At 58.6% G+C, this 17,479-nt stretch overlaps 1 protein-coding gene across 1 annotated transcript in view; it reads right to left on the bottom strand.

The window, feature by feature from the left end:
• The window catches only part of TYK2 (tyrosine kinase 2), a 28,008-nt gene extending 11,560 nt beyond the window's left edge, over positions 1–16,448 (bottom strand). The window contains exons 1-7 of the mRNA XM_044994762.1: positions 16,314–16,448; positions 9,793–9,987; positions 7,764–7,887; positions 3,564–3,708; positions 2,233–2,396; positions 1,398–1,782; positions 396–590 (exon numbers count right to left, since the gene is read on the bottom strand). Coding sequence (XP_044850697.1) covers positions 396–590; positions 1,398–1,782; positions 2,233–2,396; positions 3,564–3,708; positions 7,764–7,887; positions 9,793–9,976 — 1,197 coding nt within the window. The 5' untranslated portion in view covers positions 9,977–9,987; positions 16,314–16,448. The remainder of the gene's footprint in view (positions 1–395; positions 591–1,397; positions 1,783–2,232; positions 2,397–3,563; positions 3,709–7,763; positions 7,888–9,792; positions 9,988–16,313) is intronic.
• Between the last annotated feature and the right edge of the window lie 1,031 nt (positions 16,449–17,479).

Here is a 17,479-nt window from a genome sequence, read left to right as displayed (position 1 = left end):
AACTCCCAGCCGCTGGCACGGCACTAACAGCAACCCCTGTGGAATCCTGATGCACTACGGGAAAGCCCCAAGATTCTGGTAGTGCCCCGCCCCCTCTGCACACAACCCACAGCTCCGGCACCCCCCATCCCGGAGCTGCCCTCTAATGCCAACCCCCTCCCATCTCCAATGGGCTGACCCTGGAGCCACGGCTCTCAAAGCACTGGACAGACATTCAGCGATTAAAGCCTAACACCCCCCCGTTACCGGGTGACTTGGCCAAGCCCACCCCACAGGTGGAGCTGGGGGTGAAACCCAGGCTTTCCCTGCTCTAACCACTAGCCCCCACTCCCCTCCCACAGCCGGAGAGGGGCAGTCCCCACTCCAGAGCCCCGCCATGCAGGGAGAGCCCTCACCAGGCACTTGTTGTCTTGGCGGTGGAGGCTGACTTTGCAGCCCTCGAGGGCAATGTGTGTGATCTCCTGGAAGTCACAGAAGCGCACCCACTTGGCCTCGCTCCTCTCCACTGGCTGACACGGCCCTTTGGGGTCCAGCTCTTTGGCCCTGGTCTTCCTCCCAAAATAGCCCCGGTGGGGGAGGCTTTCTGCACTCTGCAGAAGTAAAACAAAGTGGGGTCACGGCTCCAGCTTTCCAGGGGGCTGGGCAGCATCCACAGACTAGGCGAAGCGGTGGCCAGGCCTGGCCTGCATTCTCCCATGGCACTAGGCTCCCCACGTCAGCTCCTGCCAGCGAGCATCTAGCCCTTTGCCCCACCACGTGTGCCTCCCGCCCCACATCAGCTCTGACGCGGCCTTAGCAGGCGCCGTCCCTGGAGGTTCCGGACACCGCATGCCCTGGGAAGAGGCAGCATTTTCAGCTCCGGCAGCAGCAGCACGGCTCGTGCCAGCACCGAGGCAAGTCCGAGCGAGCACACCACTTGCTCAGCAAAGCATGTTTCTAGTCCCTGGAGCTAGCAGCGCTTGCGTGGCACGGAACACGGGAATCCCCGGACGCTGGACTGATGCCACCCTCATTCATTGGGCCCTCAAGGCCAGGCTAGTCTTGTGCCTTCGGAGACGGGGGTTTCCCCAGGCGCACACCATTAACAACCACAGCCTGGCTCTTGCCTAGCATTTTTCAGCAGCAGCTCTCACAGGAGATCAGTGCCATCAACTAAATTCCCTACCCCAGCCTGGGCCAAACACTGACCATCACCCTCACTTTACTGATGGGGAAACTGAGGCACTGAGCAGGGCCAGGACTCACCCAGCAGCAGAACCCAGGTCTCCTGAGCCCAAGCCCTAGGCTCTATCCACTAGGCCGCAGTGCCTTGGGGGGGGCGTTGGTCAGCCCTAGCTAGACCAGGACCAGCACTGCCACTTGCTACTCCCAAGGAAGAGGAGCCGAGTACAACCTACCTCAACAGGGACAGTCCGCCACTGAATCCCGTCCGTGCCGGTGACCAGGACTTCATGGGTGGCGGGCCTGTCCCTGGGAGACGAGGCACAGCCGTCCTCCAGCTGCGCGTGCCCTCCGTTGACATAGAGCAGCACCTTCTCGCCCTCGGAGGCCGTCTCCAAGGAAAGGACCGGGAAGAGCTCGCTCCCGAAGCGGGGGGCCAGGTTCTCCAAGGTGGCCAGGTACTTGTACATGACGTCCTGCTCCGTCAGCTTCCCCGCACTGACCGTGTGCCGCTGGAAGCGCTGCACGAACTTCCTGAAGACGTTCCTCATGCGGAACTTGGTCAGGTAGTTGTTCTGCTGGATCTGCCGGCAGAAGGAGCGCGGGATGCAGCCCTTGAAGCTGCGAGAGACACAGGGAAGGAACAGCCCCCGGGAAGGTTAGCACGCCGGCTCGCCGGGAGGGGCGGAGAGCGAATGGCAAAGCAGAGCATGCGGAAAGGACGCTGCAGTCACACAACGCTGTTCCACCACGAACCCTAGTACCCGGCACAGCGCGACGTGCCTTGGGCCCTACCGCCCGCTTGGGTGGCAGGTGCCCGCTGGAGGAGAAGTGGCGCAATGTGAACGCGGGCTCTCCTGGGGCCAATTCAGTTCCAACACCTGCTGCCAGGCGACTCCTATGAGGGGCTCCAGAAACCACCTCCACGAAAGCCATATTGTTTTCAGCGCTGCATGAGGCAAGCTCCGCCCCAGAAGAGGCCGCCATTCAGCGGCCACACGCTAGCTGAACTGCAGTGCCTGGGATGGAGGTGGACAGCACAGCGCCGATGCCCAGCCACCCCGCAATCACCTGGTTTTTTTGGCCACTTCTTCGAGAGAGACGCCTCGTTTGAGAGCCATGTGAGAGAGGTGAAGGACAGCCATGCCTAAGCTCTCGTTCTTAAACCGGTGGATCTCCTGCTCGCTCTGAAGGTCTTTCAGAGACACAACGTCATTAATGAACTCGTATTTCCCCTGCAAAGGGAACCAGAAACAAACAAACAATGTTCTCCAAAGAGAAAAGGGGACTCAAACCAGCCACTCGAATTTAGCTGTCTTCCTTCTCAGCCTCACAGAGAGCCCTTCTCAGCTCCTACGGCCCGGAGCAGATTTGGAATATCTTTAAATCACCTTAAAGATTTTCTTCTGTGTGGAAGAGCTGCAGGCGCCCTGACCTTGAGCTATCAGGGCTCAGGAGGAAATTTCCTCGGGGCAGGATATTCCACACCTTCCTCTGAGGCAGCTGGTGCTGCCCCTGTCCGAGATGGGAGACCAGGCTAGAGGGACGTGGGCCCCTGCTCTGATCCGGTTTGGCCGTTGCTACATTGTTTAACCCTTTCCCCAGCCTGGAGGCAAGCTGGCCTCCTGCCACTGAATCAGGCCAGGAATGCACAGCCAGCGCAGGTGACGGGGAAGCTGAGCAAACGTTGTGCCAGCGCACTTGGGAATCAGCGCCCGACTCTCCCCTGAGGCAGGGGGCAGATCCCTGCCTTTTCTGCACAGGTTCTCATCCTGCACTTGGCACACTCAGCTGAGTATCAGAGGCACCCGGCGGGAAGCGCTGGTGAAAGCGGCACTCATCCCTAGGAAGCCCCGGGTCTGTCTGTAACCCTTTGGGGGCACACTCAGCCAAGTATCAGAGGCACCCGGCGGGAAGCGCTGGTGAAAGCGGCACTCATCCCTAGGAAGCCCCGGGTCTGTCTGTAACCCTTTGGGGCACACTCAGCCGCGTATCAGAGGTACCCAGCAGGAAGTGCTGGTGAAAGCGGCACTCATCCCTAGGAAGCCCCGGGTCTGTCTGTAACCCTTTGGGGGCACACTCAGCCAAGTATCAGAGGCACCCGGCAGGAAGCGCTGGTGAAAGTGGCACTCATCCCTAGGAAGCCCCGGGTCTGTCTGTAACCCTTTGGGGCACACTCAGCCGAGTATCAGAGGCACCCGGCGGGAAGCGCTGGTAAAAGCGGCACTCATCCCTAGGAAGCCCCGGGTCTGTCTGTAACCCTTTGGGGCACACTCAGCCGAGTATCAGAGGCACCCGGCGGGAAGCGCTGGTGAAAGCAGCACTCATCCCTAGGAAGCCCCGGGTCTGTCTGTAACCCTTTGGGCCGCCAGCCCTTCCCAGTCCGGCACCGGGGCCCCCACCTGCTCAAAGAGATACTCGAAGGACGACTTGTCCAGAAGCGCCCCGCCCTGCAGCTTGTCCTCCAGGGCGTCGCTCTGCCGGGGAACGTTGCGGTAGACGGCCGGCTCTCTGTTGCTCATGCCATGCCAGTTGCGGAAGTAGTACCTGCGGGAGACACACACAGACAAACCTGTGGGAGGGGCCACAGCACCACTGAGCCCGGTGGTTCAGCAGCTGCCAGACCCTGGCTACAAAATCCTCCCTCTTCTGCTTCTGAGTCAGTCCCCTCCAAGCTGCCCCAAGCAGCAGTCACAGCGAAGGGAGCCTGGTCTCCACAGCAGCAGCATAGAAAGCCACAGCTTTTCACTAGTGCACGTCCAAGTGCTTTACAAGGGAGGCCAGTATCATTAGTGCTGTTTACAGCTGGAGAAACTGAGGCACGGAGACATGAAGTGACTCGCCCAAGGTCATCCAGCAGGTCAGTGGCAGAGCTGGGAATAGAACCTAGGTCTCCTGGGTCCCAGTCCAGTGCTCTCTCCACTAGAGCACACTACCACCCCTCTGGGACTGGCAATACAGCCAAGCAGACCTACACCCTGCTAGAGTTAAGGGCCGGCTCCTCAGCTGGTGCAAACCAGCATGCAGTAGTTTCAGGGATTTGTATCAGCAAGGACCTGACCCCGCCAGCCTCCCCACTGCTGCAGGACCCTCCAGGGGCAGCCTGGCATAGCCTAGCCAGGAAAGTGCTTCCTGTTCAATGCTGAGGTCTCAGCCCCTCGTGCTGGCACCCCAGAGCTGCTGCCAGGGGTGCTGCACGCTGCAGGCCGCTCCGTACAGATGAACGAGCGCTGGAGCTTGGCCAGAGAAACGCCTGTGCATGTTCCAGCGGGGAAGGCATGAGCCAGCACTCCCCCATGGTGCAGGCGGTTTAAATCTGGCAGACAGCGTCCATGCCAATGCAGTGAGCTGGGGACCAAAGGCCTCTATTACAGCAGAGCTGCAGCCAGAGCAGCAGCAGGGTGAGTCTCCCAGGACATTTTCCCCAATTCTGCCAGCCGGGCCCCGCCCCGCAGGAGGAATTCAGACTTCAAGGCCCATTCGGCGGAGACAAGACAGACCTGGGCTGCAAGCGAGGGGGACCAAGACCCCGCCCAGGCTACTGAACAGGAACGGCTCTCAGCACACCACAGACCTGCACCCCCTTTGCCAAACACCCCCGATTCGGGGACCCTCCCACACAGATCTCCAGCTTGTGGTTTCCAGGCTTGTGGAGAGGCTGGAGGTTTCCAGGGCTGGGTATTATGGGCAGGGAAATGCGCCAGACTACACACCCCTCTCAGGTGCAGCTGGCTTCTTCCAAAGGAATGTACTTCACTTGCTTGGCACTCCCTGCCTGAGAACACCCTCTCCTCTCAGTTGCCAGCTCCATAGTCAGCAAACTCAAATTGCTCTCGGGGCACAGGGAGGAGACGGGGTTAAAAAACCTGCTGTTTACAAAGGCTCATGGGATCAGAGGTCTCAGCCAGAGCAGACACGCCTCTCAGGGCTAAGGCCTCCTGTGTTCTAAACCCAGTCACCTTGGCGCAGGCTATGCTGCTCCTCTGGGCCTCAGTTTCCCTGCCTATAAAGTGGTGAGAACATGGCTCTCCATCGAGCACTTCAAAACAAGAGCGCTTCACCAGGGTAAGCCTGCTCCAGCAGGCAGCCACGGCAGCACCAGAGCTGCTGAGGACAGGAGTCACTTGTGTGCAGCACAAGTGGTCTCCGAGCCCGTCAAGCAGAAATCAAGGCAGGGATGCCCAACCAACAGGACTGTCCAGCAGCAAGACTCGCATGGAAACCAAGGCTCCTGACCCGTTCAACAGCAACAGAATCAAACCGCTACCAATGCAGCAAGCAAGCTACTGTCACAGGCCCCAAGCCTGCCATTCGCCTCTCCGGACACAGGTGTGGGTAGGATCGGGGCTCCGTGGAGCACAGAGTGCACCGTCTCACATGGATTGTCCAGCATCTCGCACAGCAAAGCTCTGATCCAAGCTGGGTGTGTTGGGGAGGGAAGCTTGCAGCACTGCTGCTTGCATCCCACAGGCCCCTCATGCTGGGTGCTAAGACAAGAGGTGTCAGCCGGGGTGGGAGGAGGCGCACACTGTACAAAGACTGGCAGGCCACACAATTCGTAGCCAGAGCACGGTTAGCTCACCAGCTGCATCGTGCCTGCACTGTGGCTCGAGGCCTCCAGTCTCCCTGGGTCGACACCTCTCCCCAGCACTGTGCGCCACTAACGCGTTGCTCTTTGGATTACACCCAGAGGGGCCAGCCAGGAGCAGGACCCCGCTGTGCTGGGCCCCAGACACCCATCTTGGGGAGCATCACTATGGAAATGCGGCAGAGGCACAAACTCCAGCCAAAGCGAGTTCCGGTTTCCACTGCCTGTGTCCTCCCCGGAACCCTCAAAGCCACAGCTGTCTGCGGTAGCGAGCACACAGCTAGTCTGACGCTCACATACCGAGAGACGCAATTTCCTGCAGCCGTGCTCTGGCGTGGGTGGCTTAGCCACCCGTCCTGCTGAGGACAGAGGAGCGACAGAGCTGCACCTAGCTGTGCCTTGGAGGGAAAGGAACAGAGTGCTGCTGCTGGGAGATCGCAGCATCCAACACGAGCATTTGTAATCTAGGGGCTGGATCCGGCCGTTGGACCAGGCTGTGTTATCAATGTGACTGATGCTCTGTCCAACCCAGGGGCTCAGCTGCCAGAGACCTATGCGCTATCTGCAATCAGACGGCAAAGCCGGGGAGCTGCGGTCCTTGTACTCACCCGGAGGCGGTCCGGGTCTTTGGCGGCATTTCGGCAGCGGGGGACCCTTCAGTCAGACTGAAGGGCTCCCCGCTCCCAAAATGCCACCAAAGACGCGGAGCGACTGAAGGGCCCACCGCCGGGCCAGGGCTCGCAGGGCCCTTGTGGGGCCCGGGGCAAATTGCCACACTCGCCCTCCACTCTGGGCAAACCTGGTACAGAGATTGTGGCCCATAGTGATGCTGTTTAGAGCAACACAAAAAGACTACATATCCCAGCATGCTTTGCCCCATCTTGAGCTGAGCAGCTAAGCATGCTGGGATATGTGGTCTGCGCTGCAGAAGAGGCTGGCAACAGGCTGTTTTATAGGAGCCCAGGATCCACACTCCAGTACCATGGCGATGCACGCGGCCAAAGCCCTCCCATACAGACCCTTTGGCCACTGCTGATTTGCAGGCCATGAGTGCAGTGCCAGACTGACGGCCTTTAACTAGTCAGCGCTGTCCTCAGCCCCTGCATGCCCGACAGGGACATACGAGATGCCTCCAAGCAAACATTCCACTTTCTAATGAGAACCACACTGGTGCTAAGGAGGAAAGTTGCCAGAGAAGAGGTTCACAGGGCCTAAAAAACCCAGACCAAACAGTCTTGTAATCCCTGTTCACTTTTGCCTTTATTTTGACTCAGATGCTATAAAAATGAGCATGAAAGCCCTGCCGTGAAAGCACTGGGGACTGCGTTCTAGGAGGATATGCCGTGTCACGCAGCATGATTCCTGTGGTATGTAAGAGCCTCACAGGGAGGATATCAATAAGCAGAACTGCCTAACGGCTGTAAAAAAACCACACACTACTCTCTTCATACCTGGAGACCTCGATCAACACGCTGCTCCCAAGTCACAGGGAGAACGAGTTCGGTGGGTCTCAGCCTATTTCCCTTTGGACCTTTCTCCATGTCACCAGCGCTATGCAATGACGTGACTGGTAGATTCTGCTCAGGAGAAGCCCAAGTCTGGCACAGCAGAAGCAGAGCTGACTGCGGGGAAGCACAGACTGGAACAGCAGGGGATGCGGGTTGGGATGGAGATCTCCACGGCAGGGGCACACCGCCCAGCTCTCAGCCGTGCCGTCGGCCCAAGGGAGACCCAGAAAGACATGCACAGAGTCTCTCACTTCCCCAGAGATGCTGCCCGGTCGCTCTCTGACCCGATGCCAACCTTTATCCAGGCTTCTTAATTGCTTCTGTTGTCTCCCTTCCCAGGTAACCAAACGACCAAGGGATGCCTGTCCCCAACACGAGCGTTCCTATTCAAATGCCTGGCACGTTACCCCATAGCAGCTGACTAAGGGGCCCCTCGCCTCCCAACCGCAGCTGGCAAAAGCAGAGAGCGTGAGGAGCCATCCGTGACCCCAGGGAGCAATCCTCACCTCATGCGGAAGAGCAGATTCAGGTTGGTGTCTTTGCTGATTTCGAACACATGGTTGGGAGGGAGCCAGACTCTGGTCTGCACATCACAGAGCGCGAAGAGGCTGTAGCAGAGCGGCGTGATCCCTGCGGGAGACAAGGGAATTCCTGTGCCATGGCAGGGATGCATTTCTCCTCTGCCCTGGTGTTAGACGGCACGGTTTATAGCGGCTTCTCTCATTGTCTTGTCCTGGAAGCTGTTCCCAGTTCTCTGCTCCCCGTTACAGGATTTTACTGGTAACAGATTCCTTCACTGAGTGCAGGAACAGCGCCGGATGCTCCGAGCCCCACGGTCTAGGCCCAAGTCCCACAGTGCAACAACGGAATTAGCCTTTTCTGAGCCATGTGACGGCTCATAATTTAAAGGTACTTGTTAAAACTAGCCTGCTTTTCACAAGAATCCTCATCACTAGCTTTTAAATAGCACTTCGGCCGCAGATCTCTAAGGGCTTTACAAAGCATTAACTCTGTTTTGCAGATGGGGAAACTGAGGCACGGGGAGGGACAGAGACTTGCCCAAGGTCACCCAGCAGCAGGTCAGCGGTGGAGCCAGGAACAGAACCCTGGTCTCGAGTCCTAGTCCAGTGCTCTCTGCACCAGGCCACACTGCCTCCTCCAGAGACATCGCCACACCCCAGGCTGGTTGCTCAGAGGCAGCCAGTTGGCCTGACAAGCCTCTCAGCAGCATGACTGGTTTTGCGGAGTTGGGTTTTGTTTTTTTTAAACTGCACCAAGCAGAAAACACCACGATGGGAGACATTATCCCAGCCTGGTTTGTCAGCTGGCCTCACACAGGAGGAAAGGAGGTTTGCAGCAAACCCAGGGTTAAAAGGCACATCAACCACTCCCTCCTCCTCCCAGTGTGCCAGGGAAATACCCCTGCACAGACCCTAAGGGCAGCCCTGGCGGCTCGGCTCTGACAAGACCTAAGAACCAGGCTCGGGTGACATCCACGGCTCCTGTGGCTCACCAGGGAAAGTCCCTGGAGAGTGGCAGAGTGTTTATCACGCGAAGATGCCAACGAGTCAGAGGCCGCATCACCACAGTCGAGCTAGTCATGCTGCGATAACTCAGCCTTCCAGTAAAGACCCAACAGCCAGAGCACAGGGGAAGAGGGACCTAGGAACGCCAGACACACACAGGAGGCTAGAGCCAGTGGTCCTGATTAGCAAGAGCTACAGCTCTAATGGACACAGAGCTTCTAAGGGGGACGTGAACTCTCAACAATACGTAGCAAGGGGGACTCGGTGGTGTCGGGGCAGGCAGGGATTAGAGCCTTTTGCCTCTGGTCAGGGACTGGCTGGTTCAGAGCGGGGAGCTGCTCACCGGAGGGAGTAACAGCCCTTTCGGCTCTACGGCACCAGCGCACGGCTGGTATCGTCCAGCCGATGTGATTCATAATCCCCAGTGGGCAGAGCCACATCATCGCAGACAGCACTGGCCAGCGAGAGCCCAGGGTTATGCAGAGGGTGCCAGGGCCAGGCTGGCAGCACGGCTGCCTTCATAGACAGGGCAGAGGGTGGCCTGCAGAGCAGCTGCGCACTAGCAACCCGGAGTCACACGAGTTCACGGTTCTTGGTATCTCACGTGCCCCAACAGCCCCTTGACGCTAAAGGCTTTGGACCGGACCCCACGGGGCGGTAACGGGCAGTTCTGCTGCGTGGATGCCAACGCTTCGGTGCTGGGCCCATACACTCCACCCAACGGGAGTGCCCCACTCCTGTAACACCTGTGCTGCTCACTGGCCCAGCAGGCTGCCAGCATCACAGGGAAGCAGAGGGAACCTTCATCTCTGAGTCTGAAGCGAGGGATCAGCCCCCACGCCCCCCCCACCCCAATGCAGCACTGGGCGGTGACCCTCCCTGGCAGATCCAGCAGCGTTAAGCACAAATGACTGCTCAGAGCCCTGTCTTTGGGGCAGACTCATGGAGGCTTGTCTGGAGCGGCCGTAGCCCAGGGACACTCCAGGCTCCGCAGGCAGCCAGCGCTCACCGATTTTCTGGGCAATGGCGATGCAGATCTCCTCTGCGCTCAGCACCCCCTGCGTGTAGGTCTGGCACCGCTCCTCCTCCTCGCCGCTCCAGTGCAGGTACACCTTCAGGCCCCCACCCGCCGAGAAGCAGCAGCCCTCCATGTCCGAGTCGCTGTGCTTCCCCGCACACTGGCACAGAGACATCTCGCCGAGGCCTGAAAGGAGAGAGGGAAGCGTTTGTAAGGAAAGGGTGGGGCTCAGGACAGCGCTGCCGGGGTCTCGGGGCCCGACGGCATCGAAGAAACATCGCTGCTCTGTGTGTGGCTGCGGGTGCTTGTGTTCCAGGGACCAGCCAGCTGGAAGAAGCCTGCCATGGCTGCATTCAGTAGGGGAGGGGTCGGAGGAGGGCCCCAGGAAGGCAAGTCCAGCAGGGAGAAGGAAGAGGAACTAGCCGGCCAGAAAGGAGCAAAGCATCACCACACCGCAAACGCCCAACCTTTGCCTCTGAGCGATGGGGTCCCGGCAGCACGGCCCCCAGGCGGAGGAACACCAGCCTCCCAAAGCCCAGTCACCCTCCCATGAGCCTTGGAACAACAGGGGCACACTCTGGCCCTCGCTCCACCACTCCATTACTCCGCAATAGCCGGGCTCGCCGCACCCCACCCAAACAACTGGGGGAAGCCAGGGGTCAGCGCCCGGAGCCCTCCCCCTGCCCCTCGCTCTCTGGCGGGGCTCTCTCTCTCTCTCTCGCATGGGCCAGGCTCCACCGCTCTGCTCACACAAGAAGGGATCCATCAGCCTGCAGGTGGGGCCCCCCCAAGGCACTCTGCCCAGCAGAACATACCACGTGACCCAGCGTCAGATGCAGACCGAAGACACTTCTCTATTGAGCCAGGAGAGGGAAGGACTTATCCAAGGGGGTGCAGCAAGTCAGTGACAGAAATGGGAACAGAACCCAGGAGTCCGGGCTCCTAGCCCCACATTCTAACCCACTAGATCCTGCTCCCCTCCCTGAGTTGGGGAGAACCCAGGAGTCCGGGCTCCCAGCCCGCCATTCTAACCCACTAGATCCTACTCCCCTCCCTGAGTTGGGGAGAACCCAGGAGTCCGGGCTCCCAGCCCGCCATTCTAACCCACTAGATCCTACTCCCCTCCCCGAGTTGGGGAGAACCCAGGAGTCCCAGCTCCGAGCCCCCCCCAATTCTAACCCACTAGATCCCACTCCCCTCCCCGAGTTGGAGAGAACCCAGGAGTCCCGGCTCCGAGCCCCCCACATTCTAACCCACTAGATCCCACTCCCCTCCCCGAGTTGGGGAGAACCCAGGAGTCCTGGCTCCCTTCTCTCCTGTTTTTATCACAAGACAACACTCTAGTTTAAGCCAGGGCCCAGTTCTGCCCTCAGTCCCATGGGTGCTTCCCCTGGAGAAGCCAGTGGGATCTGTGCCTTTGTAGCAGGGCAGGCCTTGGCCTCTATCCCCAGCCAAACATGCCGCCAGGGGCCTTTTGCTGACTAAAGACAGATCTTAGCACACAGCTACTGGCTTCCTCTGCCAGCTCTAAAGACATTGTTCAGCAGGGAACTCCCACATAGGGCGGGAAGTATCCTGCCATTCCACGGTATGAACTCCCCACCAGAGCCTGCGAACCAGGCAGGAGAAGACAGAGGAGGTCCTGCCTACCATGCAGCCGCTAAGCAGCCTGAAGAGCTGCAGAGATAAAAAGCTGCTCCCCGGAGATGTAAAGGCTCAGCAATGGACCACGCGGGCGCCCCCACTGCAACAGCTGCGAGATTGATGGGGGTCGTCTCCAGAGTGACTCAGGAGGGGGAGAAAGGCGAACCTCTTGGGTGTGTAGTTTTGCATCTCCGGCAGGCAATACCCCAGTGAGTATGAAGCATGTGCGACCACAGAGCAGGCTGTAAGCACCGGGCTCACTTTGATGTCAGGCATGCCTGGGGAGCTCAGAAATATGAGCGAGTCAGTGACAACAGAGACTGCTCGTGACATGCCACCATGGAGCCACACCTGGGCCTGTATGTGCAGGCACATCCCCTGCGCTGGAGATGGGAGCAAACACCCACCCCACCCTCCGTTCCAAGCAGATTAAGCCCCCCTGGAAGGCCAAACAATCCCCACACCAGTACCCAGGATAAAGTCTGGCTGATCCTCTTCTGTCTGGGGGAGGAGGCAGGTATCAGCAAAGCAGCTTAAGAAAATACAGTTGTTTAGGTTTTTAAGCAAATGCTCTGCTCACAGGGAGCAGAGCGCTCTGTGCGGTTCAGGGGCTTGCCGCAGGAGCTAGGTGGTGGGGGGAGGGTGGGTGTTGCGCTTAGTGTGGAGGCTTATCTGGAGCCATCACTCCCCCATGGGGGAGCTCATCAGATCCGTGCCCCCGCCCCCATGGCACAGCAGCTACTGCATGGCTGATGACACTACTGCCAGGTCACATTCCTCCTCCTGACTCAGCAGAGGAGCAGAGCAGAGCAGAGCCTGGGCTGTCCAGGTTTGATTTACTCTTGCTGGGGGAGGGGAATGGGAGAAGAGAGGGTAAATCCTCAGCGAGAAGCAGTTTTCTAGGGATTCCTCAGCCGTACCCGGCCCCAGACGGGGACCTAGCGGAGGAAAGACGGGTTCTGTCCTGCTGCGCAGAGGACAAAGCCTCTCAAACCTAAGTGCGTAACAGGATCCCTCAGACACACCCTCACGCAAACCTGGGCAGTTCCCCATCCCTGCCAGTGACCAGAATGGAATCCAAAACAAACAGCTGTTCCTCCTCTCAGAAAGCCTTGCTTCCTCATTTCTGTAAACCAGGCAAGGTGGAGATTTGCTTCCCACACGTGGCCTTTGCCCCTGCACTCGGTTTGCAGGAGGGCTCAGTGCCTCTAACGCGAGGGAGCTGCGAGCACCCAGCACCTGCACCCCATACTCGCCTTGAAGCCAACCGGCCACTGGAAAACCAGACCCTTTATCAGCCCGCAGGCAGGCTACCCGCTGGCAGCGGCTGAGATGGGGGTTTTCAGCAGCCCATTATTCTGGGGAAGAGCTCGGAGGGTTTCTCCAGCTTTCAAGTTGCAATGTCAACAGTTTGACAAAGCAAAACACAGGAAAAACTCTGACAATTCCAGGAGCCCGGGGTGTGTTTCGTGTTCATTACGTTCCATAACATTACAGAGGCACAGGACCTGGGGAACCCCAAACTGCCCGGCAAAGTTGCAGGTTCTTGATTTAAGGACGCTGGGGGTGCCCCAGGGTTGGGACCACGCTGCCCTGCCCATATTGCTAAATAGAAGCATGGAGGGGTCTCAGACTGGAAGCAACTGACAGCCACTGCGCTAAATGTTTTCCGTTGGCTCCCCCCCTTTTCACCTGTGGCCTCTCCCCTGAGCCTCGTAACAGGGAGCAGCGCTCTGAAATGTTTGCTGTTCCTGGAGAGCAGGAATCTGGTTGATTCAGGCCTCTCGACCTTAGGGCAAGAGAACAAAGCTGGCAGGATGTCCCGAAGCACACATCCTCAACCTCTGCACTTCATTTGCACCCACACGAAGGCCTGGGGATCTCAGTCACCAGAGAAAGCCCCTAAACCGCTAAACAGCCCACTTTGCAATGGTCGAGTCACCCCTGCTCGCAAGAGGGATACAGCTGCAAATCATGGCTTTCGGCAGCTTTGCCAATCTATGCTAGAAATCTGCAGTGGTAAATCTACACCAATGGCTGCAACTGGGCACACCTCCAGCGCAAACAAATCCTAAGCAACCATGAACTCAAGGGTCAGCGGGGAAGAACTGGACACAAACTAAAGAGCAGACCACCAGAGCCAAAGGGGAGGCACTTCCCTTCTTCATGGTAGCACCCCTTCAGGGACCTAGACTTTGTCTACACCAGGGGTAGGCAACCTATGGCGCGCGAGCTGATTTTCAGTGGCACTGACGCCGCCCGGGTCCTGGCCACCGGTCCGGGGGGCTCTGGATTTTAATTTAATTTTAAATGAAGCTTCTTAAACATTTTTAAAACCTTTTTTACTTTACATACAACAATAGTTTAGTTATATATTATAGACGTACAGAAAGAGCCCTTCTAAAACGTTACAATGTATGACCGGCACGCGAAACCTTAAATTAGAGTGACTAAATTAAGACTCAGCACAGCACGTCTGAGAGGTTGCTGACCCCTGGTCTACACATACAAATTGCACTGGCTTAAACTGTTTTTTAAACCGATTTAGTTAAGCCAGTGCCTACCAGTGTGGACATTCTTATTTTGGTTTAAGAGTGGCTCATCTGGGCTTGAGTGGAACTGATTCCTAACCGACTTAAGCAAAACCAAAATGAGCCCAGCTCAAGCCAACAGAACAGGGCCCATACAGCCTTTCGCACCAATTGAATCAATCAGGTAAAACCAGTATAAGTCAAACACACACAGTTGGGGCAGGCAGGCAAGCCGCTATGCCCCAAGCCTTCACCCTGGCTTCGACCTAACCACCCCTAAGAGACTCACCTGTGCAGCAGCACCCTGCCAAGAGAGGGCCAAAGCCTGACCTGGTGCAACGAACACAGCCGCTCCGCTGTCTTCGGTAAAGCTAGACCCACTGACACCCGCCGAGGTTCGGCCGCCAGCATTTACACTTCAATCACATTAATACACTGGGAACCTCCTGGACATACCGTTGCCTACAGCGAATAACCACGATCTCATCTCTCTACAAGCAACTCCCCTGTGGCCTTTCCTGGCGTCGGTAACAAGAGCCCGTGGTGGGAAGATGAAGCTAGACAGAGTTAGACTGGAAACAACAGACAAAGTTTTAACCACGGAGGTCATTAGCCACGGGAACAACTTACCAAGGCCTGGGATGGGTTCTCCATCATGGGCAATTTTAAAATTGAGACTGGATTTTTGCTCTAGTTCAAACCAGGAATGAATCTGGGGAAGTGCCCCGGCCCGTGTTCTGCAGTAGGTCAGACCAGAGAGCGGGAATGGGCCCTTCCAGGCTTGGAACCAGCGAATCTGGTCTATTTTGCTCTCGCCTGTCAAGACGGCTCAATGGACTCTCACCCCAGAAGGGGCCAGTGGGACCAGCTAGTCTGACCTGAGTCTACCCTGGAGACGATCAGCTCCCTGAGGCAAGGGCCCACTACGAGGCCTAGAAGATCAGCATTCTGTGCTCTCCCTTGTCTTGGAAATTAGAGCATCCCCCCAAAGGTTAAGCCCACAAGGGCTCAGGGCAGGGAACTGTTTGAAACTACTGCTCAGGAAAGAAGAATAAAAACAGATCCAAGATGAGCCAAGTGCTCCCATGAGCTTCACCCGGGAAAAATTAAAGGGCAGACGCACACCAGCCAGGATACCAAGAGCATCCAGCACCTCCAGGAAGGGCGGAGCAGGGGGGCCCGCGGTCAGACAGAGAGCACCCAACTCAGAGAAGTCCAGGGGAGAGGTGGTGTCAGAGGGCAAGCTGGCAGCGCCTGGCCCCTGGGGAGGGGGCAGCTGTTTTGCATTCAACAAGCAAGTCAGCAGTAGGAGGTTCACATTTCCTGTGCCCCTCCCGACTAGCACAGGAGGGGAGCCGGCTTCTTCCCACAACTGACACCCCAGTGCCCCCACAACACCCCATTTCTGCTGCAGCCAGCCTGACTCCTTCTCGTGCCAGACACCCCTTCTCCCAGCTTCTGCCCCACAGCCTCCTGCCCCTCTCCCATCCCAGCCTCGCCAGGGCCAGGCTTGATGGAGGAAGGAGCTAGATGAGGAGTTTCCATCTCCATGACTCCCCCATGCCTTCCAGCAGCAGAGCCGCCTACACCTGCACCCCCCCAGCCCTGTATCCCTCATCCACCTCCTGCCCCCCCAGCCTGTATCCCTCCCCCGCTTCCTCCAGATCAGCCCTTCCTCTCTGACCCTGACCCAGCATCCTCCCCCACTTCCCACCAGCCCACGTTCTCCCACAGAGCCTGCCATCCCCATCCCCCCATTTCCCTACAGACACCCCCCTCTTCCCAGGGCCAGCCCCCCTCCCACCGGCCAGCCCCCTCCTGCCCCCCACTCCTACCTCCCTACACCCCCTTCCCTACAGACACCCCCCCCACCGGCCAGTCCCCTCCTGCCCCCCCACCTCCCCTACAGACACCCCCTCTTCCCGGGGCCAGCCCCCTCCTCCCCTACAGACACCCCCTATTCCCAGGGCCAGCCCCCCCCACCAGCCAGCCCCCTCCTGTCCCCCACTCCTCCCCCCCACCCCCTTCCCTACAGACACCCCCTCTTCCCGGGGCCAGCCCCCCTCCCCACCGGCCAGCCCCCTCCTGCCCCCCACTCCTGCCCCCCCACACCCCCTTCCCTACAGACACCCCCTCTTCCCAGGGCCAGCCCCCTCCCACCGGCCAGTCCCCTCCTGCCCCCCACTCCTGCCCCCCCACCTCCCCTACAGACACCCCCTCTTCCCGGGGCCAGCCCCCCTCCCCACCGGCCAGCCCCCTCCTGCCCCCCCACCTCCCTACAGACACCCCCTCTTCCCGGGGCCAGCGGGCAGCCCCCCGCTCCTGCCCCCCACCTACCCCCGCTCCGGGGTCGCGCTCGCGCTCTCCGCCCAGGCGGCCCGATCCCAGCCGCCGCTCCAGCTTCCTCGGCTCAGCCGTGAGGCCGCCTCCCATTGGGCCCATGAGACGCCCGCTCCCATTGGCCGTTCGCACGTCCCGCCTGCCCATTGGCGGCGCGCGCCCCAGCAGCCAGGCCCGGATGGGGGCGGGGAACGGGCGCGCCCCGCCCACAGGGGGGAGGGGGCGATGCTCATTGGCTGCCCCAGCCGGCCCCGCCCCGTTCACAGCTGGATGGAGGGGGCACCGCTGGAGCAGCTGCCCCGGAGCCGGGCCGGGCCGGGCCATGGGGGCTGGGCCCCCAGGCCTCGCGTGGCCTGGTTCTGCCTTGCGCCCCGCAGCCTGCCCGGGGCTCCCCCTGGGGCGCTGGGTGCCGGGGTTACAGGCCCAGGGAGGTGGCGGTTTAACGCTGCTGCCTGTATTCATTTCGGTGCCCGATGACTTCAGATAAAAATGATGCACGATGAATTATGCAAAATCCCCCCTGAAAGGCTCTCAAAGCACTTTACAAACGTTACACGTTAGCATCCCCACCCGCAGGGGGCAGGCTAGCATCCCCATTGTACAGATCGGAAAACTGAGGCACAGAGACATTAGATAAAACAACAAGGAGGCCTTGTGGCACCTTAGAGATTAACCAATGTAGTTGGACGTAAGCTTTTGTGGGCTAAAACCCACTTCATCAGATGCATGGAGTGAAAAATGCAGTAAGCAGAATATATATTACAGCACATGACAAGATGGGTGTTGCCTTGCCAAGTGGAGGGTCAGTGCTAACGAGCCAATTCAATGAACGTGGAAGTGGCCTATTCTCAACAGTTGACAAGAAGGGGTGAATACCAAGGGAGGGAAAGTATCAGAGGGGAGCCGTGTTAGTCTGGATCTGTAAAAGCAGCAGAGAGTCCTGTGGCACCTTATAGACTAACAGACATATTGGAGCATGAGCTTTCCTGGGTGAATACCCACTTCCTCGATGCAAAGGGAGGGAAAGTTACTTTTGTAGTGCTAATGAGACCAGTGCAATCAAGATGGCCCATTTCAAACAGTTGACAAGAAAGTGTATCAGCAGAGGGAAAATTACTTTTTGTAATGACTCATCCACTCCCAGTCTTTATTCAGGCCTAATT

This window comes from Mauremys mutica, chromosome 20, assembly GCF_020497125.1.
Source record: "Mauremys mutica isolate MM-2020 ecotype Southern chromosome 20, ASM2049712v1, whole genome shotgun sequence".
In the NCBI taxonomy this organism is placed as follows: Eukaryota; Metazoa; Chordata; order Testudines; family Geoemydidae; genus Mauremys; species Mauremys mutica.
The sequence above is the reverse complement of the archived record's forward strand: the minus strand, read 5'-3'. Positions and strand labels throughout refer to the sequence as shown.